We start from the raw sequence: 25,628 nt of genomic DNA on the forward strand, positions 1-25,628 counted from the left end.
ACCTAAGCTTCTGTGCATAATTAGCAAATGCGGTCTAAACCCACCCCGTTTCTCCAGTTTGTATTTGGGCTTGGGCAGCCGGAGGTACACAGTTAATGCACAGCACAGACTTAGTTTGTTAGTAAAATAAACCAGAAACAAGTCATTTAATTACATGTAGCCCCTGACCTACCATCTTGAAGTCAACACCCTGACTTGGTCCTTCGTTAGAGCATGTGAATGACTTTCACAACAACAAGGTCTAAGGATCAAGGAGGTTTACTTTATTACTATAAACCACTTTATGTTCTTGCGCTTCACATAAATATCCTGATGACAACAAAAAAGGCACATCTATGAAGACATCATGCACCTTGTCTGTGTCTATTTTTATTTTATTACAAGAACAATCACTCCCTCTCCACTAGAAATAAAAGCCTAGAACTGCTTGTATGACATATACCTCTCTGTATTGACAAAATACTCAAAACAGTTGGTAAAAATTTACATTTCTACAAATTCTAAAAATGACACTGCATATCTAAATGGCAAGTTCCACCTTGCCTGGGACAAAAGGACAGTGTAAAAAGAAGGTGGTTTGACTCATCAGATTCAAGAAATTCAAGCATCACTTACAGTTTCATTCCAAAACTTACTGATTTAGAACAGTAAGTTTTAAGTTGACATTAACAGCCTACTTTATATGCACAAAGCACTCGCTCCTTCTGGTTTCTGCTCGTCTTCCATTACCATCCTGAAGAGATGAATGTTCATATTTCAATGAAAATACAAAAAATTTTTACAAATACATATTTCTTTTTAAAAGTACTTGTCCCATAACACCTCTAGATTCCCATTTAAGCCCATTCCCTTCATTCCCCCAAAAAGTAAAATAATTCATTCTTTAGTGTAACATACTTAACTAGAGCTAAAATGGCAGGCTTAGCAGCTTTCTCACTTCACTTACTTACAGGTTTTGAAGAGATAAGAGTTGTTATGGTCTTTTTAAAACAGATAGATGAAGAAAGATGTATACTCTAAATGAATGAGGTCAATTTTCATACATTCAGTGGTGTAAATAAATACCAGCAGAGTTTTATAGGAAAGTGAGTATAAGTTTAAGGGTTTTATTATCAAAGTTTTGTAAAACAATTTCAGAAACTGTACATCAACATGGCACAGACTGTAGCCTACTTTTGTCTTTTTATCTGCACAAAAGTAAAAGCTCTTGAACTTCGGTAACTAAGAAAACAGCTTGCCTAACTACTTTGCATATAGCATGGAATCACTGTGTGCATAAGATTACTACTGCAGTGACAGTAAACACAAATTTATTAGTTTATACAACTTGAGATCAAGTAAAAAGTACATTATCAAGTAGACTTGCTTTTAAAAGCATACGAAGGTCAATTTTAAAATGCACTACCTTTTTGCAATGTGTTTAGCTCTAACAAATAAAACAACCTGGATTATGAAAACTGCACAAATCAACCTTTAATCACTGGGCACTGATCAAGCAGAGATTTTCACTTCCCAAGGCTCAAAAAGAAAAGCTAAGAACCATTGCACCTTGCCTGAGATGGATTTGAACTGACAGATTTAAAAAAGCCCTCAAAAAGGTTAGTGCATTTTAACTTTGTCAAAGCCAAACAAAATCCACCAGGAAAAACAAAACAAAACAAAACAACCCCAGCCATGTGGCTTAAAAAAAAACAAAACCAGAAAACTATCTATATCAGAATGCTTTTTTTCAGATGTACTGTCAATTTTTTTTTGTGTAGTCACACTTAAGACCCTTAAGTAGATCCACCATATGTTGTAGGACTTTAGAACATTTAGGATGTTTCTGCCACAATCAACATGCAGTCAGTGCATTCCCTATACTGCTCTATTACTGCAATGAATCAAATTCTAGAAACACTATCATAAGTGAGCTGATTTACTAAAGGAGATCATACAACAAACAGTCCATGCCTGCTGTAGATGCATGCAGCTTTTTACTTTTGCTTGAAGCATCACCAAGTTAGTAAAAATTGCTTGGCTACGCAATCCCTTTCGGCCGTAACAAGAATGGTTACCTTTCTATAAAGCTTTTGATGTGAGTTAGTATCAGGAGATTTACAAACCATGTATAGCTTAGAGCTGTATACATCTAGATTTAGGATTAACAAGTACAGCATAAAAGAATCACACAGGAATGACACTGATGCACGTCTGCAGCTGTGTTCACTGCAAAGGCAAAATTCAGTCACTCATATCCATGTCCTCTTCATGATGATCATCCCCATTTACTTTTGATTCCCTTGCTGAATCTCCACTTCCTTTATCGGCAGCAGACTCCTTTACTTTAGGGGAGGAAGAATCTGCCATTTTCTTTTCTTCCTTTTTCTCCTTCTCGCTGTCATATCCTTGTTCTTCTTCATCATAATCCCTTGTGACCTGCTTTGCCGAGATAAAAAAAAAAAAAAGTAAAACTTGCTTTCAAAGCCCCTGTTGGTTTAACACTACAGTACAGGCAGTGAAGTTAAACAGGTTTTTAAACATACTTTCACATCTTTATCACTCTCGGATTTTCGGTCTCGATCCTTCTCTTTGTCTTTGCTTTTTTTTTTCTTGCTTGTTGACCGCTCCCTCTCATCTCTACTTCTCTCCTTGTCTTTATCCTTCTTTTTTTCCTTTTTATGCCTACAACGATAAAGTACGTATAAGAATGAAAACCCCTAACACACCATTCCATAACTAGAAGACAGACCATATCCAGACTGTTACCCATAGTTCATTACAAATCTAAAGGCAGAAATAGTGGTGTGCAACTACAATACACCATTCCCTTTCAGAAAATAACCAAACATCCCAATTTCTTAGCTCTGGATCAAACACAAACACCACAAAGCGAAGTCTAATAAATACTGTGTTAAGAATAGCAACGTGATAGTGTTTTATGAAGGAGCACCTCAAGTTCCCCATTTAGGGAGACAGGATCACAAAATGCCCAGGCCCACCCAAAAGTCAGTTGACTCCCATTGTACAGAGCCAAATGAGCTGGGAACTCTGGGTATCTCCTACTCCTCACCCCTGGAATACCTCAATGTTTGGAGTTCTTGTGCACTAACAGAGAAGCTCTATGCTTGAAGCCAATTAAATTATGATAAAAGTGGTAGCAGGCAGCAGAGATCCTTTCTCTCTCAAGAAGTCAACCTATGGGCTGGGTATAAGGAAGAAGCCTAACACACACCATCTTCAAAACAACCCCACTGTGATCTTTGCTGTAGTTCACATCTTGGGAATTTTCCACCCAGGCACCTATATTTTTGTATTATTATTATTATTATTATTATTATTTTTTTAGCCAAGAGGCTTACTGACCTTCTTGGAGATGGGGACCGGGACATTTTCCTTTTAGGAGACCTGGGTTTTTTAGGTGACCGTGTTCCACTCCTGCTTCTTCTACGTCGTCTTTCTCTGCAGGAAAGAGAGATCAAAGTTTATTGGGGTTTCTTTTGGTTTGGTCCCCCACCCCCCACCCCTCTAAATCTACAAATACATCTCTGGCTCCAAAACAAGGACTGTTCAAAAGGTGGTAAATATGTATAACTCAAAATGGTTATTTACTATTAGCAGTACTGCAAAGGCCCTGCAGTTGCTGATCAGCAGAGTAAGTTGTTTCCTGTTCTATCTCCACCTTCATGAACAAATTGCTAGCTTAGACTCTAACAGGGATACTGACTCTTTTTGCAAATAGAAACAAAACAGTTTGTTCTTGTTAATATTGCAAGTTAATTTTGGAAGTTTTTAAAAAAAGAATGGTGCACATTTTGCATATATTTATTCCATAAATCAGGAAAGAGTTTAACAGTGACCTCAAAGCATCATACTCTTTGATACAGAGCAAGCAGAAACTATTCTAAGCCCAAACAATACCTCCAGAAACTTACTGTATCAGGAGAAAAAAAATAATGCATCTTATAGACATAGGTAGAGAGAGTATACACATGCGTTTGTGCATATACCCAACATATCCACAACAGAATCATCATCCTATTACATACAAGAATGTTCTTTCTATTAGAGTGGATAAAGCATGCTGGAAATGGAGACCAAGGAAAACTTTCATGTTACTGTACCTGCTTGTGCTTCTTGATCGTCTAGTTGTGCTGTAGCTTTTGGGGGGAGTTTTAGAACGTTTCTTTTCTTTCTCTTCCTTCTTTTTATCCCTTTTAGTAAAATACAGATTTTAAGTTTAAGTCATTTTCAAACTATACAAGCAGCATTCACTACTTCTGCTGTAGGAAAAATGAACAAAGACATGATAACTACACTGGATAGCATACACTGTTTAGTATTTCTGGGGCCAGTCACATTATATTAATGAAAACAAAGATTACATTATCTACAGCAAAATAAAAGAACAGCTCTTTTATAGCTTCTGTGTACAAACAGCACAAAATCTGCAAGTCCAGATGCCCACATTTCCTGCTTTCCAAAGACAGCTACTGAGTAATGTAGCTAATGCCTGCTGCATCTGTGGACTCTTAGGAAAAGCATGTTACATGTTTTTATGTAACTAACGGTGCACATGTATAGGGCAAGTGTAATATAATTCTACAAGATGTTACCAGAGACTGTGACTTTAAAAAGAGCTACTAGTTAATTTTGCCTTTGGTTTTTTGTGGGTTTTGTTTTTCTTTCTTCTTTTTTTTTTTTTAAATTAAGCACTGTTGTGGCTTAACGCCAGCCAGCAACGAAGCACCATGCAGCTGCTCACTCACTCCCCTCCACCCAGCGGGATGGGGGGAGGGAATTAAAAAAAAAAAAAAAAGAAAAAAAGTAAAACTCGTGGGTTGAGATAAGAACAGTTTAATAGGACAGAAGAAACTAATAATGATAACAATAATAAAATGGCAATAATAGTAATAAAAGGATCAGAATATACACGTGATGCACAATGCAATTGCTCACCACTTGCTGACCTATGCCCAGTTAGTCTCCGAGTGGGAATCCCACCTAGCCCCGATCCCCCCAGTTTATATACTGGCCATGACGTCACACAGTATGGAATACCCGTTTGGCCAGTTTGGGTCAGCTGCCCTGGCTGTGTCCCCTCCCAACTTCTTGTGCCCCTCCAGCCTTCTTGCTGGCTGGGCAGGAGAAGCTGAAAAAATCCTTGACTTCATCTAAACATCACTTAGCAACAACTGAAAACATCAGTGTGTTATCAACATTCTTCTGTACTGAACCCAAAACATAATACTATACCAGCTACCAGGAAGGCAATTAGCTCTATCCCAACCTAAACCAGGACAAGCATCAACATTTAATAATTTCACTTCTGGCAAACAGAACAGATTTACTGAAACAATTACCTGGTTTTGGATGTGCTCCTAGACCTTCTGCTTCTCTCTCTGGAATGAGATCTTCTTCGCCTTGGACTTTTAGATCGCCTCCTGCTTCTTGATTTTGAATGGGACCTTCTCCTTGATCTGCTCCTTGACCGTCTACCAGTAACACATTGTACATGGGAGTTAAATGTATGAAATTTTGATATACTATTCAGAATCCATCTGAGCAGTGCTAACGGTATTGTAATGCACAATGATATAGAAAACAGAGATATAGAAGACAGCAGAGTACTCTCATGGAGTCTGCCAAGGAAATGGAAAAAAGACGTGCACAAATGCTAAATGTCAAAGAGCAATGATGCTTCAATCAGCTCTCTTATTGCTCTCCTTGTGAGAAAATATCAGTCCTATTGTAGAGGAAAACTGATAAGTCACGTTGAAATGTGACGAAATTTTTAGAACACTAAACCAAATACAAGCCAATTACTGAATATGCAAATAACAAAGTACAAGTGGGAAGCCCACAGTTAAAATGGCTTTGCACAGACCACTGCCATGCACTGTCTACTTTGAGTTGACAAGGCAAGAGCACAAATGAGCCATACATCCTTCTGTTTGGGTAGGACAATATTAAGTTCTCTAGTCAGGATACCTGAACAGAATTGATCTCCAAGTAAATCATAACTTAGAAAACACTGGAAAAACTTTTGTCCCAGACACTTCCACTAAGCTGCATTTGCTGCACATACTAGAAACAGTCTAACAGGTAAGCAATTATGTACGTAAATAATGATGCCCAGAGAAGCCTCCTACTATTTGGTTTTAAGACAAATTGTAATTACTACATGAGCACACTGGAAAGAGACTGAAGAAAGAACAGAGGTTTAAGGGACTACTGTAAAATGGACAGCCTACAATGGCCTAGGTTTTCACAGTAGTGAGGGCTGTGTAAAAACCAAGGCTCTGTGCTAAGGAGTTTCTTATCTGATACAAGAAACAGTTTATCGTTAAATAAAATCAGAGTCCAAACACTGCTAGGACTAGGTGTCTTGAACTTCTTTCTGCAGTAGTTTAAAGTATTTTTGAAGTATTTTTTCCTATCACCTCTCTCCCACCCTTTCTACAAAACCAGAGGTAGAGCTCCATCTCACACTACAGTCTAGCCAAATCACAGCCTCATCTTTCTTCAGACCATTTGCATTCTTCCCTCTCCTCAGCCTCTATGAGTGAAGTGCCACTTCCAAGAAGTATTTTTGAAGGAATTGTTTCAGCTATGTGGTTTTTTTTTTTTTTTAAGGCAAATAAGCTAACTACCTGTGTCTAGATGAAGAAGGTGTCCTTCTCCTCCTTGAGCGTGACCTTGATCTTGAATGCCTTCGTTTTTCATCTTTTTTGTCTGGAGTTAAAAAGGAAAAGCAGAGTTAAAAAACCCATTGTTATTTTAGCATTCAAAAAGATTTTATAAAGAAAAGGAAGTTGAGCTTCACGTTATAGATATAAGTAAGATAAAGAAAGCCTAAGGAATACTTTGACATTTGAAATTAAGGCTTATCTATCTTTTTCCTCAAAAGATGACACAAAGAATGACCATGATCTGACATTTGTGGATGAACTGTTGCATCTTGTTCTAACATAAAATCTATTGAAATAAACTATAAAAAAAAAAATAAAAAAATCTGCAAACTTCCACAGATTAGGAACTGAAAGAAAGGAAATCATCCCCAAGAACAAACATCACTAGGATATCAAGTGGTTAAACCACTTGCTGTTTCCACTGAAATCTCAGAGATGGCAGTGTGAGCTTCAGTTTTCAAATCAAGTGAATTTTGGGAAAACCAGATGATTAATTTCCTGCATCATTCTGCAGGACACATACAGCATTCACACTGTAGGACAATTAAAAACCTGTCAACTATAAATTAAGTCACTATAGAACATGAAAGTATTAAGCCAATATTTTGCAGACCAATAGCTTTTATCATATACTAGGTGAAAACTCCATCTTGAATTGAATGAGGTATTCTGTGATTTAAAATTACCTGGCTCTATAGCAGCAGAAATTAATGACTGTGCTTCTCGTACTCTTTTCATAGCTTCTTCTATTTCTTTACTGGAGGTATCTGATTTCAGACTTGGTGAAACAAGACCTGCAGCTACATGGTTCAACCTGGTAAATAAAAAACAATTTTAGAAATTCAGTATTGATGAATCCAAGAAATACATGCCTCCACTGTCAGTTTGCAGCCTATTCAAAGTGACTGATCTAAGTGAATCGGAATCCGCCTGCGTTTTGTCACCATTCAGATAACAGAGTAGTAATTCTAAGACGTGATATCTGTGCCTGAAAACAGTGGCACAAGATACTAGTTCGTATGGCTCTTAGAATTCCAGTAAACTGTAAATAGCAGGAAAGTTTGTATTGGCTTGCACAGATATGTTTCTAATGACACTTTTCAGAACATTTTTGTACAACACAAATTCAATTCTCATTGCCTGAAAGAACAACTCCACAGGAAACACAGTAGGTCAGTTTCTACTTTTATAAGCCATACTGAGAAGTCTACCATCAGTGATGAAATTTAAAGTTCAGAAGATGTGTTCTACAGGGTGGCTTTGAAGCCAACCAGGTGTATATATATACACCAATATACCTGACTGATGTTTATCTAATCCATTATCTTGGGTAACTATTTTGTTCAATCAGTTATGCATTCCCTGCTTACAGAAATGTCAATTTAAAATAGAGAGTAATATGCCAGAACAGTATTAAAAATGAAGATAGATCACATATATAGCTTTATCCCCAGCATAGATGAGATGGCTCCGACAATTTAAAAACACTGAACAACCAAACAGGGTTAGAAGAACTCTATTTAGCTAATACAGCAGTAGGGCAAGCACACACTGATATGCCTTCCCGAAGCTGAGAGTTCAAAGAATGCTCTCCAAAGCTTCCTGCAATTTGCAGTACAAGGGCCTTCTGAGGCAGATGCGGTTTCTTTGCATTTAGTACACTTTTCATCTACTAATTGTCTAATAGCTTTTTTTCCATGGCATAAGCTTTCTTCATCCTGTTGCAACATTATCAACAGCTTAACGGCACACTAAAACATTAAGTGCTACAGTTGTGCCCTACTTGCTGTCTCCATGCCACACTATTTTGAACAAAGTTATCCTTTTTCTGAATACTGAAATAAAAACTAGGACACACTTGTGCTTACTGTTATTTGCTCCCTTTTTCTACCAAGTTATAAGACATGCTGTCTTTTGTTATCTTCTGACAGCTGTAATATACATAAGACTCTTTTATTATCATCTGTTGCAACAGTTGCTGGTCTCAGCTCCTTCTCAACCATAGCCCTTTTATTTCAACCTTGCAGGATGTAAGGTGCCAGCTGCACCTTTACATTACAGACACAGAAGCAACAAAAATGATACAAGAAAAACTGAATTTCTGTATCTAGCAAAATGAAATCCCAGAGATTAACTGTTGTTATTCCATAGATGCGAGGCTGAATAATCTTCATTTCCTCCCCCTTTTCTCTCTCCCATAGCAAATACAGTCTGCACAAGATCCCCAAGACACTAGTTTTCTCCAACCTTAATTAGACCCAGCAGGACAAAGATTGGATACTACTGAATCACAACAGATATTCTGGAGATCAAGTGTACTGCAATAGAAATATTTGTAAACACTGATACTTACTTTGGATCCACTGTGCTCATAAGTTTTAGTAGTTGATCTGCTGCAAGAGACTGTGAGAGAAAAAAAATAATAAATTAAAGCCACATTGGAAGATGTGTATGCTTAAGAAGGTTATCTTCCTCGAATGTACACTCAGCAGTGGCTAAACCAAAAAGTCTCTACAGATGAAAAAAAAACAAAACAAAACACAGCCCAAACAAGTTACAGACAAAAAGGCATATTGTTCTGTTTTAAAACTTGTGGATGGTGGTGAGGGTATGAGCATCACTTTTCAGTGGTACTTACATACTTTTTTTTCCACAGCAGCCAAACATAGGCCCTTTCCCGGACAGAATCAAAGAACTTCAAAATAAAAATACACTTCTGGTATTTACAGGTTATTTCTCTGTTACTTCAAGAGAATAGAGATCTCATTAGATAACTAAGTTGCCTATCCATGGGAAGTCCTCAATGTCAATTTATGAACAAGAAGCAAAAGCTTATTTACTCTAAAAATTCCACAAAAAATATAGATTTTGCAGCTCTTAGGAAAATCCAGATATTACTACAATTGGTCACTTCCTGTACCACTGGTGTATTAACAACTAAATGTTTGGTCCCCACTAATTTTCTTTATACAGAGGCAGCCATGTGCTGAACCCAAACAGTTTGTTACAATCAGCTGCCTTAATGCACAACGGAAACAATCCTTGATCATATCAAATTTATGTTTTTCTAATATGCATTTAGAAAGCTTGGTTTTTTTTGTTTGTTATCTCATTATCACCAGTATTTGCTTGTTACTACACATGGCACGCACGAAGAGAATGCTTAACGATAGATTTCTTAGCAATGCATTATTACTACTTCTTATATTTCTTAGCAATGCATTAAATTATTACTACTTCTTGTACCTGTAAAACATGTTTTCTGTACAGTACTTGGTTCTTGTATCTTAAATATTAACTCAATACTCTACTCACTATTACTTAGTACTTAAAGTCTTTTTTTATATACTTTTAAAGAGACTACAGTCTAACAAAGTCTCCTAAGTATTTTCTACACCTACAAAATTAAAAAGTCAAACAATTTTTTTTTTACTGTAAGTAAAAGGCAGGTTCATAGCTTGATAATGACACATATTTGAAATATTTCCTTACTAGTCCCAAATTATTTTTTAGGTCCTTTCAGCATTTAATATGATACTCCTACAGATACTATTTATTCCAAACGGGTGCTCAGAAAAATCAATCACTGCGTTTTTCAGACAGTGGCTGTTAAACTGATATAAATGAAAATTACTGTTAAAATAGAAAAGAGGATAGCAAAAGAAAAGTGTTCATATATAAACCTGCTATGCCAAGAAACAAAGATGGCATCCTAAGAAGTTTAAAGAACCAGCAGCCTGTGCAGACTACATTGAGCCAAGCCTTTAATTAAAAGTAGTATGTCATAATACTTCTTCAAACCTAGGTGTAGTATTTCCAGATCTTCAGGTTGTTGTTTAATATACTGGTGAACACTAAGAGCATCACATATGCTAGTCACACTACATATGTGCTAGGGACAATAAAGAAAATTTTACAATGTGTGACATACCTGAGAGTTTAAGTTAGCTCCAGGAAGCCCAAGAGCAGCTAGGGCAGGATCAAGAGCAGGAGCTCCTAAAGCAGCTAAAGGAACAGCACCAATCTGTAATAAAGACAGCAATTAGACAAAGCCATATTCAATTGATAAAAAGCTGTTAGATCAAGATTGCCAAGCATTAGACATAAACTTGAAACTTGAACTGGGTTTTACTTAGGCTTCTAGCTACAGGAAACATTATACTAACGTCAGTGAGAGTATTTCAGTTTTCCTTATTCAGGTATTCCAAAGCTTAGTATATGAAATATTTTTTTTCCTATCGTTATTATTCTAAAATGAAAATCTGTTTCCTCTGCATCCCAGTGGGGCAGGGCAGGGGGAAGAAGTGAAAGAGTAAAGCATTCCACTACGTTCAACAAATAGTTTAAAATGAAATTATTTTCCAGTGTTAAAATTCATTATAAGCTTCTGAGCCAACTACTGCATATCTAAATCAATTTAGGATTGAAATTAACATTTTTTTATGTTAAAAGACAACATAATATTATTACATCTCTGCAAATTTCTCAAATTTGGTTAAAACTGGCAAATAGGTTGAAAAGCTACTGGAAGATTAAGTAGGATGATGGCATAGGTGAATTCCTTAAATTAATCTAGAAGCCTCATGAAAGAACCTAATTTTTTTGCCACTTAAAGTGAGATGATCAAAACATATACTGAAAACACAACACGCACTGTGCTAAAAACCGCATGATCTTACGTTCATCAAACACTATGCTGTTGCTATGAGGTCTTGCTCTCCCTCCCTTCCTTCTCATTGCCTCCTTTCTGATTGCCCTGGAACTTGAGACTCATTTGTCAACCAATTCAACCCACTGAGCCATCAGAGAACATATTTTTGTGCTGTCTGCATCAAGCTAACCCATCATCCTCACTATAGGATCTAATGAGCTCCAGAGTCAGCAGAAAAGCAGCAGCAAGAGCATGTAGTCAACAGCAAGGGAGCAGAACTTTCCACTTTTTGACAGTGAGTTTTTTGGTTAGCTGATCTCTTGAAACTGTATAGGCTTCTCCCTGCAATCTCAAAAGCAAAAGCCACATTCCCATGCACTGATTTTGTGAACATAAACTACAGCTCTACTTTGCTTTTTCTGAGTTAGATGCCCAACTCCCAGTAACAGTCAAAAGGAGCTACAAAGCAAGCTTTCAAGATGTGTTTAAAAAAAAAAAAAAAGACCATCCACCACAATTTTCCATAAAATGGATGTGAAATAAATTCTGCCATTTAAGTGGATCAGAAGTAGGCTGGGATTCAGAATGACAGAACTAAAACCAAGGTGGTTCAACCATTTTCAGGAATTTATATACATACAGTTTTTGGTGAAAGGAATCTTTAAGATTGTATTTGTTTCTTCCATCCCTTTCCTAAAGTTAAACTTTAGACTTTTCCCTCTACATACAGTTAAAGAGACCTTCTGAACAACTCAATGGCAAGTATATCTTTCATGCTATCAAAAATCATAACAGAAGTTAGCCAAAGAAGAGCTAAGCACAGGCTGAAGAAGTAGGTTTGAGAACTGCAGAATTAATGAAGCTTTATTCTTATTAATTTGCCTCTTGTAATTTGATTCTCTGTTCTCTAATAAGGTATGTGCTTTTGACTGAAACTTTTTCCACAATTATTCTTACTGTACATCTTCCACATGAATTCTTGTGCATTTAGAAAATGAGCAAATACAGGGTACAATTTTTCCCCCTCAGTTGGAGTATTAAACAGAAGGTATCTCCACAGCATACCAACTCTTTGAACTTCACAAATTTAAAATCTACGAGATCTCTACCGCTTGTCAAATCTGTCTAAGTGTACAATGGATAAAAGAGGGATGAGAGAGATACAAACACAGGGCCCCTGAGATACCAGAAGCATCATATTAGGGAAAGAAAAGCATCCCATCTAGCAACTTATCACTGCTTTGCCACAATTCATATCAGATAGCTGTAACAATCCACCGAGGTATATAAACTAAAACATTCTAGGAATCAGCATTAGCACATCAGTCTATATATCCTGAAAAAAACAACAGAAAGTAAGTTAGGATCTAACAACGTACATCTAATTGTTTCCCCTGACTTCAGTCTAACTGGAAAGCCTACCTGAGAAAGTGGGTTGGGAGTGGGCAGGAGTCCACCTCCAGGCAGCAGACCTGCCACAGCATTAGCTGGTGCCAAGAGAGACAAAGCCTTAGTCTCATCAGGAATAACTCCTGCAGAGAAATAGCCTCGCATTAGAATGCATTCCGTTCCAAAGGCAGAAAATACACAAATACACCCAGAAAATGTCTCCCTGATACACCACCTGAGTTTGTTGAAAGTACTTATGTTGGCTAAAATACAAAGCTTGATGTCTATTAATATTTATCATTAATTTTTTTTGTCAGAATGAAACTTCAATGTGTGAAAATTTGACTGTTCCTTTTTCTCTACAAATGGTTAAGTTTCTAGAGCAAAAAAATAGCACAATACACACTACTTTTTTGTTAACACTGCCAAGATTTCATCACCTGTACTCGATTTTTAAGTCATGAACCAAACGTAAGCAAGCACAGTCGGTTCTCCAGGGGTGTGCTCTCAACTTTCAAAAGCTGTTTTATGAACAACGACTCGTGTCGGCTGCTTCACTATAAAGCACACAGAAAAATCAAGATACACAAGACAAAAAAAGTTTGATTTAGGGGTTAATAATATGGTACAGTTCACTATGTTTTCTTTTACACCTACCATATAAATTTTGTAAAACTTAAGAGAAGGTATGGAAATATTTTTTTGTTGAATCAAGCGTAGGGCTTTTGCTGACTTGTCAAATGAAAATGAAAGTCTCTGCAGATCTTCAAATACACGCTGTGTATGTGTGTCTGTGGGTGGATGGGTGCATACATACAGTATATCGTGGCACATTCCTTACCTGTGCAGTAAAATGCATTTGTTCCAATATGTGCCATGCTTATTGTACCAAGAATGCTGCTACATACTGCCATTTCAGAAGAAACTTCTGGCCCAAAATCTTGCAGCCAACTAAGACAAGTGTCTTATTTTACTGCCTGCTCTGCCCATATAATTGTAAGGGTCCTACTACGAAACAAGTAATTAGGTAGGTATTTTTATTCTATCCAACAGCAAAAGCCCTATACAGATGGATTAATTTGTTAATGTGCCCAAGCCCCCAAAATGAGAGTTCAATAAAACAATTTTACTATATATTTGCAAATACCAGTAGTGTTTCTGTAATACATATTAAGAAACTGCATCTCATCATAAAACATACAATATGTACAGGGCACTTAAGAGAAACTGGATAAGCTGCAGAAGAAAACTGTTGGGTGGTATTTTCAGCAGGGCCTGGTATATAGTTCAGGCTGAACCAGGGAAAAGAACTGTAAAACACAACAACAAAAAAGAAAAACCACTGTTAAATAAAGGTAATGGTTCCTTCCACCTATACTGAGAAGTGCCGATAATATAAACAAATGTATAATACACAGCACTGTTATCTTGCTTGTGTCATTGAGCTGTCATCAATTTAGATACCAAAAGTTATGGAGGGAGAGGGGGGAAAAAGGTCATTTAGATAAAGGGCATTAATGCATAAATATATTAACATACCTACAGAGAGATTATGGGGTAATTTTGCATGCAAAATTATGTCTCAGAGGATATTTATAAATTATATCTAAACATTTCAAATTAGTGCAACTACAACATTTCTGGCATCTAAATACAAATCCTCAGACTTATCTTGAGACACCTCATAGAAGATCTGCATCCATTAAAAAAAGTCATGCATCTGATCCTCTAATTGTTTTTTAAAAAAGTATTTAGAAATAAATAAACTACAATTTTAAAAAAAGCAATGAGGCCCCTCACCAGTTAATTTTCATGCTTCAAGAGTTTTTTTTACTGCTGCTTTGTTAGAACCATGAAATACTGCATGAATGTGTAGAAATGAAAGAAAAAGAAACAGACAAAAGAAACAAACATTAACCAAAGAACCTAAATACCCCCCCCAGCCATCTTTAATCTTAGAGTTCCTTCCAAATCTAGGAATATCACAGTGAAAATTACAAATACTAAACCTTACCGTAGACTTTGTGTTTAGTTCTATAACACAAAGCAACAGCCAACACCAAAATGTCTGTGTATGCTAAAACTGGAGTGCGCTTGTGATATAGGGGATAATTATTGCACTAAACAGATAATAAACATTTACTTTAGTGACAGGCAATATTAATACAGAATCATCACAACAGAAAATAAAAGATAAAAGGGCCCAGTTCAGCACAGTAGTTAAGCATATGCCTGGCTTTAAGCACATGAGCAATTTCACTATGGTTTTAAGAATCTTGCTGTATCGTGCTTAAATAGCTTGTTGAATTGGGACCCTGGCAGTATGCATTTGCAGGGAAAACTATACTCCAGTACAGGGACAAAAGCATATGATTACACAACTGGGGGCATAACTTTATTGGCTGAACATATCTCTTGTGATATGCTACATCATCATGCCAAAAAGATCAACATTCTGAACTGCTAGAACACCACAAGAAACAGCCCATGAGGAACTCCTCGATTTACACAGGCCCATTAAAATATTCTACTTTATTAATTTTATTTTCTTTACACAATCTGAACCAAAACTACTGGGCAGATTTCTCTATGTGCCAGATTTATCCACCATCAAGCACAATGGACAAAGTCAGACTGACAAAGAGAAAAAATGTTTTTATCCTTACTGGAAAAGTTAAACACTAACATTCTTCACCATGGGCCTTGGAGAACATTTCAGTACTAAGTCAGATGGACTGTTGCTATATCATACTTTAATACAAAGACGAGGACAAGATGCCTTTCAACTATGCTATTACACCTAAACTAGCGAAAGCAGAAGCAGTAACTCAATGGCAATTTCAGAATGTGTTCTGTACTCTCAAAAAAGCAGCATGTCTCAAACAAAGGTCATGCTGCAGATTCCTACATTCCAGAAATTAAGTTTTCACATCTTTCAAGTTTAAGGAATACAAAGATAAGACAGCACCCCAGGCCTCAAAAGACAGCCTACAGCATTACAATATCTTGATTATAGGTCTGAACCCAGGCCATGTACCAAATTTATTACTGTAGTATGAATTAATCTGCAGAGATTTTATATAATTCAAGCGATCTGGGAAAATCCATTATTTCAGAAGTAAATCAAGAAACAGTACAATGGAAATCAATTACTTCTAAAGCAAGTCTAGAAGAGTTTAATAAGACTTCTGTAAGAAGAGGTGTCTTCTCAGCACTTTGTTTTTAAGGTAAGTTCCAAAAACCCTGCTCATTGCCTTTCAAATTACTGTAACACCCTAAAATGTAAAAATAAAAAGAAGAAGAGAGAATGTAGTTAACAAGTGGTTACACCAGGAAAACACTTGGGGACTTGAGTGCTTGCTGGCCTTTAGTTAATGTCTAGAATCCCCTGTAGCTGCAGAGGACCCACTGTTTTTCAGTCATCTGGAAGGGCTTTGCATTTGCCTTCTCCACTACAAAAATCACACACACAAATAACAGAGAGAAGAGTTTATTATTTAGTGAAATTCTATAAAATATATCAAGGATGAACAAGAAAACTTGGAATAAAAAACTAGTACCAGTGCCCATTTGGCACCTCTTGGAAGATCTCACTTTCAAATTAAACCATAATTATTCAAACCCTTGGTATACTGGACTTCACAATGAGAGCGAGTGCCTTTTCAGGGAAGTTCCCAACTAAATGCAGTGGCAGCATATCTCAAAGAAATGTTAATCTACTCTCCCATGCACTCTCAGGGAGGGAGAAACCATTCTCATGAAGAGATTTATGCCTATGTGAAAGTGGCAAACAGTTCTTAAGGCAAAATTTCCATAAAATGTTGAACTGTTTGCATAAGTCTGTTTGGGAAAATGTCTCATTGAGACTGATAAAGAGCAAAATTTGCAAATAATTCTGCCTAAAATGTTAATATTCTAAACTTAAAGACACAAAACCAGTAAGAGGTAAACTTTCCACTTTCATTCAGTGTCACTAGATAAGAGAAATTATTTAAACCATAGGCCAATGGCAATATACCAAGGGTTTCAAAATGTTAATATCTTACACGTTTGACGTTTTACTAATCCTCATTTTTGTGAGCTATACTGGAATAAAATGCCACCATACAGTGGCTTCATAGGCCATTAAACAATTCACAAACCTTCTGCATATGGTACGACTATCAACGCTCTGTCAACGAATACAGTGTTTGTCAGATGCTGGGCCACAACTGCCGAGTCAGGATCATGGAACTTTACAAAACAGACACGCGATGAAACAGGCAAAGGAGAATCACTGAAAAAGAAATAAATAAATTACTTGGATGGAAGCAAGTCTGACAGTATGAAACTTCTATTGTCTCCCCACTTTCACCAAACCAGGAAGTCATAGGGGACTACGGTGTACTTCTCTAAGCAAGAACATGATTTCAGCTTTTGTATCAAACATCATTTTGCATGACCACAGATATGAAATTACACTGAATGAAGCCAATTCACTGTAAAATTGCAGAAACAGTTTTATTGCCTCATTTGTAACTGGACATTAATTCTACTATGCACAATATATCTATGAGCAGTCACCTAAATGGAAATTAGTTTTCATGACCTGTCTGTGAGAACGGAAGGAGACAAAGAAAAACTTTGCTCAAGAGAGATAAAAAGTTACCCACTACATATACCGCCTAAGTTAACAAAACCAGTAGTTTTACACCCTCTGCTTTAGGCCCCAAATTACTTATTAAGATAAATTATGAAATGAAGAGGGTAACAATCAAAAGACCACTATGATTTTACTTATCAACACAATTTCATAAAAGCTTCCAGACCAAACATCATCGTGCTTCTTCTTACGCATACAGAAACTCCCAAGTTCATTCTGAAGGGATGTACACTCCTAAACACGTGTCTATCATTCAGCAGTAACAGAACTAAACACAAAGAAATTCAAGAAGCTCGGGTAAGCAAGACTACTAAATCAGTAAACACAGACCTCTTTACAAGATAGGTATGTACCTACTCCTGAGTGTCTGTCAGCAGAGCTGCATAAAAAATCCCAGACATGGAAAAATCCAAGAGAACGCCAAAGTTTTGAGTCACTTGAAAAAATGAGAAATATCTACTTCCTACAACAGGAAAGAATTGTAGGCCATACAACTGTGCCCCCCTCCCCTCCCCTGAAACAAAACAAAACCAAACCCCCCAAAAGCAGAAGCAGAATCAACCCAGTACAGGTCCAGAATGGGTTTCAAAAGCCCATATATCCTGAAAATGGTGAAGATTTTGCTTTAATCAGACATATAAGCTAAAAGATGGCAAGAAAAATTGTTACACAGACACAACTATGCAGCAGCAGAGTTAAAAGCTGCCTCCAGAAGTCGCAGGGCAGGTCCTAAACCCCTAGTTTCTAAAACAAGGCCAGGGTAAGTGTGCTGTTTGGGTCTGCCCTCCAGTACGAGGTGCAAATTAGCCTAAAGAGGTAGCTCTGAAAAATATTCACTAATTCTTCATGACAAAGATCTACCTTTACTAACTAGATTTCCAGAAACAGTTATAAGACTAGCTCTTCAAAACACATCCCACTGCCAAAACAATTTTATCTGGGTTGAAGAACGTTGATCAAGTCTTTAAGCACTGAAAGCGCAAGGAGAATTGTCAGAATTCAGGAGAAAGGAGAATTACTTCGACGTCAATGAGACAGACGTCCAAGATCTATTTTTGTAAGTACAAATGCCAAAAACTATCTAACCTTCACCACCGCTGAGATAGGCTCAGCCCAGCATGCAAGTTATGCAAACTCAACAACTGCCCTAAACGTCTATCAGATCACACTTTAAATTTACTTTAAATTTAACCTGATGTTAAAAACTAGATCGAAGCCAGCGTATTGCAGCTTCTGAAATATTACAATTAGGAACATCCACTTCACCCAACATCTTGCAGATTTATTAAATTGTAAAGTAACATTGTAGCAATAAATGGCACAGAAAATGAAAAATTGAAACTATTAGCTCTTTTGTATCTACAAATACACAATAGCTTGCCAAAATGTTGCCTTTTTAATCTAATTTGCATAAAACCATAAAAAAAACAAAGAAGCACTAGCAGACAGTGTTTTACACAATCACAGTAGTAAAAATTTAAAGATAAGTAAATCAAGGAGTTATGGCATACCTGAATGGTATACTAATCTAAGTTCTAAAAAAATTAAACAAATTATTACATCAATGCAGTACAGTATTTTCAAATATTCTTAAAATGTCTGATAACATGGAAACATGAAACAGAGCAGATACTGTTTATATACATGAGTATCACTACATACTAAGCTGTACAGCTAGCTGAATCTACAAAAACAACTGAAAATACGTAAGGCTATGCTTATTCAGCCTGATATTTAATACAAATCAGTGTATTTAATTTTTAAAAATGTATTTCCAGTCACTCTGAAATCCAAGCTGTGGCTGAGCAAAATTCGTCAAGAACAGAACGTTCTCAACTGTTACCAAAAAAAGGCCATCATTATTCTAATTCACCAGGGATCGAAAAATTTAGTAATTCTCTCTCAGACATCATGCCAGTGAATACCGAGACACACAACGTTTTACTGTGGTTGGTGTCTGAACAATGTACCCATTCTGAAGTACAGTAGATACTGAAATACAGCAGATAAACAGGGAAATCCAACCTTCATATCATAACCTCTAACTACTCATTCCACCAAAGTTCCCTCATATTGCAACCAGCATCTTAAGTATTAAACCTGATTTTTTTAAAGGGATATTTCTGCCACTTACACAAACATTATTACTTGCATTATTACTGATGTAAAATCAGGCTAGAATGAGGCTGGAGTGAATAGACTGTCCATGCAAGAGATGTTCTTCAACATTATTGGGTGGGAAAAAACAGAGTTTAAAAAACCCCCACAAATACCCAAAAAACCAAAAAAAGAACCAACCCATGTGATTCACTTAGAAACAAAAGTTGTCATCCTTTTCTTAGCAGAACAACTACCAGTAGCAATTGCAAGTATTGCCAGTATTCTGACAGAGTCCGTGTATAACTTCCATCAGCAGTTATTAGACAAGGCAAAAGATCTTACCAACTACTATGCCATCCAACGTATAAAATTATGAATTATGCTCCTAATCTTATGAAGCTTTAACTCTATAGACTGTATTTTCCATCAGATGTGCTTTTTTCTTGGTAAAATTCTCTGTCCATAAAAATTTGACTGGATCATTCATATCTAAAGAGCAAGACCAGAGAAAACATTGGTTTCTCTATCAAACACCAGTGGCATAAGACCTCTTATGTCCAAGTTTCAGAGCAGAAACTTAAGTTTTGATGGAAAGGCAGTTTTCATATGCTGAACAGAATATGCTGAAATCAGCTTTTATATTTATATATATACACACACACGTGTGTATGTATACAAACACCTTAAAAAAGCCCCCCCTCCCCCCCGCAAAAAGCACTCTCCATTCCCTCCACTTTTCAGTTTTGCCTACCATGGAGGATGAAGCTATACGGAATACAATACAGAGAAGACCAGGCAATGGAGTTGGGGAAAAGCAGAAGGAGGAGGGAAGAAAGGGTTTGGGGAAGAAAAATGGAGGAAGTCACAGAGCTGGTTGCGGATTAAAGATGTAATATGAAGCTGAGATATATATAAAATGTGTAATAGCTCATTGAATAAACTGGGATAAGGAGATGGATGAGGGGAAAGAAACAGAAATGTAGAGAAGCTGAGGAAGTTAGATCTGATCTGGAAGCCCAGGAGAACAAGGAACTTCTACAGGGGACAGCAGAATCAGAGTGACTGAGAGAAAGATGAAACAAATAAGGGGTAGAGCAATGGAAATGGGACTGGTTAGTCAGAAATACTATATGCAACAAAGAACCCCAGTATAATTGGGGACATAAAGAGATTCCGATTATGGAGAGAATTTACAGATTGCAATTTATATCCTGTACCCCGCCAAAAATAGATGAATACCATGGGCAGGGAAAAGTCAAGACCTGAAGTATAAAGAAGAAAGAACAGAAAAGACTTTAGAAGAAACAGATGAAAGAACCTGCCACTATTAGAAAATATACTCCTCTTCGGTGTGAAATGAAATCAGAGACTAAAGCATTCTGAGATCAGGTCCCCGAGTAACCCAGCAGAGACCTGCAGTGGGTCCAGAGGTGTCAGAGCCCTTGGCATCTCTGCATGGACAGCAACACAAAGGAAATGACACAGAACCTACTTCAAATAGTAAGGTTAAAAATTAACCCCAGTCTGAAAAAAGTGCCTGGTCTAGTATCAACCGCCCAACCTTTATATGCAGTTTTCAAAAATGCTGGTTTTCCACCAAGATATACATTCTAGATTGAAGATCTATGACGATGTTCACTTCAACAGCTATTCAATATTTGGTACATTTTCTGCGCACGGCCTATTTAGTGACACTACATTTCCTGTTTCGTATTGATTTCTTCAGTGGCTTTTCTACAGTTATAGCTTTTTTGTAAATACTAAGAAATCTTCACAATATCCCTACAAGATGAAGCAGTATTATCCTCCTCTTTCATTAAGGGCTTTGAAATACAAAAGAAATTCAGGCCAAATTTTAAGTAATTTTTGGTCCTGCAATTCAAGGTATCTGCCACCTGGGTTACTGGAATTATTTGCATCTTGTTGCCTTTTCTCCCTTGGCGCATAGCCTTCACCGACGCAACTGTAAAGGCAGTCAACTCGGTATTTTCCTATGTGACAAGAACACCAGTGCCAGAACAAAGGAGGCAGAAGTCAGTTGTCAAATGCAGGAGCCTGGCCTTTTTGCAGAAACAAACTTACGCCAGGACACAAACCAGTAAGTTTGCCCTAAAGACTTGTATCTACTACTATCAAACACTACAGACACAAGGGCACAACGCAGACCTCCCTCTTCTCTTCCCATAGCCCAGCTCAACGACATATCCATCACAGACTTCTCTTCAGTGCACAAGCCCAAGACAGATCCAATGCTTGTACTGAGGAGGGTCCTGTGGGGTCAGTATTTCACTGCACATTTGTGCAAAGGAGCCAAATCAAGAACATATATATAGACAGTCTGGGGTATGGTAAAAGGAGAGTTGCTGGGCTGGGCTTTGGAGATTTTTTTATAGAGCACTTCACTCTGATACCATAAAAGTAATCTTTTAACAGATTAGTTAATATGTATCTAAAATGGCAAAGTTTAATAAACAGAATTCACCTATATTAACCTTCCTTAGAAATTAAACAAAATATTAAAATACAGAGCAGGACATCAAATAACTGCATCTATTTAAAGGTGAGTTACTTTGCTGGCTGCCAAGCATTAATGATTCTGCCATTTAAGTATAGTTGTCCCAGCTATTAACAATGCAGCTCTCCTGCCTGGAACTGTCCCTCAATTTCAGTTACATAAACACTGCATTTCCCTCTATGCTTCAATTTCCAACATGAAATTGCCAAAATCCAACCCAAAGTAAGAAACTGCAAGAACACCAGAAATGCTGTTGCTGAATTTGCATATATAACCAGCTAACAGGACGGGTGAATTTTCCTGGTTTTGTGCTGGCAGGGATTGAAGACTCAGTGATGACAAAAAGAATGCTTTGTGATAGCCTTTCCCCCCCCCCCCCCCCCCCAAAATAAAAAAAATCCAAATAGCCTTGGGTATTAAGAATAATTTGAACTATAATTTGACTGTATTCTTGTTTGATTTTTCTCCAATCGAACAACCCTCCTTCATCGTGCCAAAAAGAAACCTTTTCACTTATGTAATACACATGCGAAAGATCCACATATAATGACATTGGGTTCTGCAAGACAAATGAAACTGACACGACCAAAATCAACGTTAACACCTAATGTAAAAAGTGCGTATTATTTGCATGTTAGTCATTACCTGCCCGCTTTGCACAGAGTTCTTTGCAAGGAATGCACATTTATATCAAAATTTTAGTTCTGCGGCCAGCTGTCCATAAACTGCCTACAGTTCCACAGGTTAACCAAGGCAGCAAAGGTTAGCGAGACAGCCCTGCAACAAACAGCTCGGAGGGAAAAATGTGCATCCGGCAGGGGGAATCCCGCGTGCGACCGCATGCTGTAAATCACTGCTTCTTCCCCCACGCAGGTGCATAACTACGTGAAAAACTACAATTGTAGGAAGAACATAAGCTCTTACGGGGGCTCAGTTGCTCTCCCCGAGCAGGGGCGTACGAGAGCGGCTCACTCCGGCCCCACACGCCGAGATTCGCCCCTCCCCGCCAGCACACACGCAGGTGCATAATTACGTGAATAAGTACAATTGTAGGAAGAAAATAAGCTCTTACTGGTGCCCAGCCGCTCTCCCCGAGCAGGGGCGTACGAGAGCGGCTCGCTCCCACCCCACGCACTGAGATTTTTCCCCCCCGCCCCTCCCCAGCACACCCACACGCTGCCGGCCGCGGGTGGCGGGGATGGCGGGGGTGTGTGTGTGTGAAATCTCGCCGCCTCGCAATCGGGAGAGCTCCTGGGCGACTCGGCGCCGAGCCGGGGGCCTGGGCAACCCGAGTCTCGCTGCCGGCGGCCGCCATGGAGGCGGGCCTGCGCTGGGGGGGGGGGGAGGAGGGGAGGGGAGGGCGGAGGCGGCGGCCGGGCCGCGGCGAGGCGGAGGAAGGGGCCCGCTGCTGGCGGGGGAGAGGAGGGGAGAGGGCCGCCACTCACTCGGGGGGGAAGAGGCGCAGCTCCTCGATCTTTCCGAGGAAGCCGAAGAGCGTCCGCATCTGCTCGGAGCTGGCGCTGGGGGAGACGTTGGTGACCTGGATCACGTCGGTGCCGCTGCTTGAAGCCATTGCGCTGCCGCCCGCTCCGCTGCTACAAACACATCGGGGAGAGGAAGAGCGCGTTAGGCCCGACCAGCTCCTCGCTGCAGCTCCTCACGGCCCCTCCTGCCGTCTCCGGCCCGGCCCGGCCTGGCCCAGCCGCCGCCGCGCACAAACCGCCGCCCGCCTCACCAGCCTGCCTGGGCCGCAGTATCCCACAATCCCCCGCTGCCGCCCTCCCTCCGCGCAGGCGCGCGGGGCGCGCGGGCCCCCACGCAGCCTCACGGCCGGCGGCCTAAGCGCCTGCGCATGCGCGCGCCCCCGGCCTCCGCCGGGAACGCGCGGGGACGGCGCGTGCGCAGGCTGGCACCACCCCCCCCCAACCCAACCCAACCCAACCCAACCCACCCCACTCTGGCGGGGGTGGGTGGGGGTGGGGAGAAACAACGCTCCGCCTCCGCGCGCGGGAAGAGCCTCGCATGCGCAGAGCGGGGTGGGGGGGCGGCCGTTGGCTGTGGGCGGGAAAGGCGTGAGGTGGCGGCTGCCCGCTTCTCGCCTCAGGCGCTGAGGGGTCTGAGGGACGCGAAGGTTGGCGGGGAGGACTGAGCCTGAGCTGTTCTTCGAGCCGGTAGCACATCCAGGTGGTGGCTGGGGTTCCGGAGTACTTCTGGTCGGTCTTAAGAGGAGCGGATGGGTCTCAGAGGCCTCAACCTTGGCTGGGCTCAGCGCGTTGCTATAAGTGCCCTGCCCGAGGCGTTCCAGATGGGCTTGGTAATGCTGCTTGGTCCTTCACAGCTGTAAGCGTAACACTGCTGCGTTTTAAACAGGCTAGGTTAATTGGTACGTGAGTTAATTGTATTTATGTAGAGATGAGTGGAGTGGGTGTTTTGTTGCCTGGGCTCACTGAGATGAATGTACTTTGAGTGCTCTCTACGTTTTCTGCTCTGTTGCTCTTGGCATCAGATCATGAATAAAGCAATATTACTTCCAAAGTCCATGAAAACTATTTTTAAATAATGAATATGAATCATTCCAGGAAGTTTAGCCCTTCCTATCCCTTGTCATGGTTTCTGATCCTGTTATGAACCAGCTTCAGCTTGCTTAACTCCTGCCCTTCCAAATAGATCTACCACTTATAAGAGCAAATATAAACTGAACTTGAAGACGATATACAAAATTCTGGGATTTCTAGCACTCCAATGCTGAGTTGAAACGCCTAGCATGTTCTTGCAGAGTGCTGCCTGGTGGCTCCCACAGAGAGAGGAGACAGAAAACGGGGGAATTAAACAGTGGTAAAAAACTAATGAGGCCAAAATCCTTAGTCAAGAGCTAATGCCTTAAGTATGATGGTTTCTTGAATCATGTTCTTGCTTACCTAATGTGGGATTTGGTTCTTAACTAATTAAAGTTCAGTGGAACTACCAGTCAAAGCTTTTTCTTCAAACAGGGTAGCACTGGAAACACAAACCCAGCATTTGAGAAGTGCTACAGCTACAAACTTGAGTGACTAAGGGTGAAAACACACCTTTTTTGTAATTTACTTCTCACCAGGAACTGCTGGTAGAGATGCAAGATCTGCACCACATGGTGTGCCCAGCTGCAGCTCATTTGTGGCCGAGTCTCCTTTCTAATAATTAGCAAGAATCTGACGCTCTCAGTTGTGTCATCAGCCACGGTTTCTAGTCTTGCTCTGTTCCTGGGCTGTGTGGGTTTGCACCCGATGTTCAGGCTGCTCTTCAGGGAAGCGCTGCTGTTGAGGGGGACAGGACTTCTCCTTTGTCCTCCTGTTTGCCGGAGGGCGTTAGAGCCAAAACTGCAACCAGACCTAGACGATGAAAATTGTACGCAGTCCAGCTGCCAGCCGGGACTGCCGTGGAAACGTCCGTTTTTGTCTCGCACAAAGGTGATGCTCTGGCTCTTAGGAGCAGCCGAACCCCCCCGGGGAAGATGCCAACGGTCCCCCTTTTGGGCCCGGGGTGAGCCCTTGCCGGGATGGAGGGAGGCTTTGCCGGCCGCACCCGCTCCCGTTTCGGGCCACCATTTCGCCGTCGTGGCTCCCACCCCGCACCTCCGGGCGGGAAATGGCGGCCGGGGGAAGGCGGTAGCCCGCCGAGCGC

The 25,628-nt window shown here is 39.6% G+C and overlaps 1 protein-coding gene across 5 annotated transcripts; it reads right to left on the reverse strand.

Annotated features, from left to right (window-relative positions):
* Positions 1–1,090: 1,090 nt before the first annotated feature.
* Positions 1,091–23,801, reverse strand: SRSF11 (serine and arginine rich splicing factor 11). 5 transcript variants are annotated; one of them, XM_049808196.1, is made up of 13 exons: positions 23,704–23,801; positions 23,414–23,563; positions 16,854–16,987; positions 12,745–12,854; positions 10,603–10,695; positions 9,025–9,074; positions 7,358–7,485; positions 6,633–6,714; positions 5,343–5,474; positions 4,104–4,193; positions 3,346–3,441; positions 2,526–2,664; positions 1,091–2,421 (listed from the first exon to the last, which is right to left on the reverse strand). In XM_049808196.1, the coding sequence occupies exons 2-13, from the start codon at positions 23,539–23,541 to the stop codon at positions 2,224–2,226; spliced, it is 1,380 nt and encodes a 459-aa protein (XP_049664153.1). In that variant the 5' UTR covers positions 23,542–23,563; positions 23,704–23,801; the 3' UTR covers positions 1,091–2,223. The 5 variants fall into 5 exon arrangements, with proteins under 5 accessions (XP_049664153.1, XP_049664155.1, XP_049664152.1 ...); XM_049808198.1 differs by lacking the exon at positions 23,704–23,801 and having other exon boundaries at positions 1,091–2,418; positions 23,414–23,697; XM_049808195.1 differs by lacking the exon at positions 23,704–23,801 and having other exon boundaries at positions 23,414–23,697.
* Positions 23,802–25,628: the final 1,827 nt, after the last annotated feature.

The sequence above is a fragment of the Accipiter gentilis genome, chromosome 8, assembly GCF_929443795.1.
Source record: "Accipiter gentilis chromosome 8, bAccGen1.1, whole genome shotgun sequence".
NCBI classification, from domain to species: Eukaryota; Metazoa; Chordata; class Aves; order Accipitriformes; family Accipitridae; genus Astur; species Astur gentilis.

Excerpts from the sequence above, each read along its gene's own strand:
- SRSF11 (XM_049808196.1), bottom strand. The coding sequence starts at position 23,541 with ATGGCTTCAAGCAGCGGCACCGACGTGATCCAGGTCACCAACGTCTCC. Across the intron at positions 16,988-23,413 it reads CTGCGCCTCTTCCCCCCCGA|TGATTCTCCTTTGCCTGTTT; the intron begins GTGAGTGGCGGC and ends TTTCTTTTTCAG. Across the intron at positions 12,855-16,853 it reads AGTCGTACCATATGCAGAAG|GAGTTATTCCTGATGAGACT; the intron begins GTTTGTGAATTG and ends ATTTCTCTGCAG.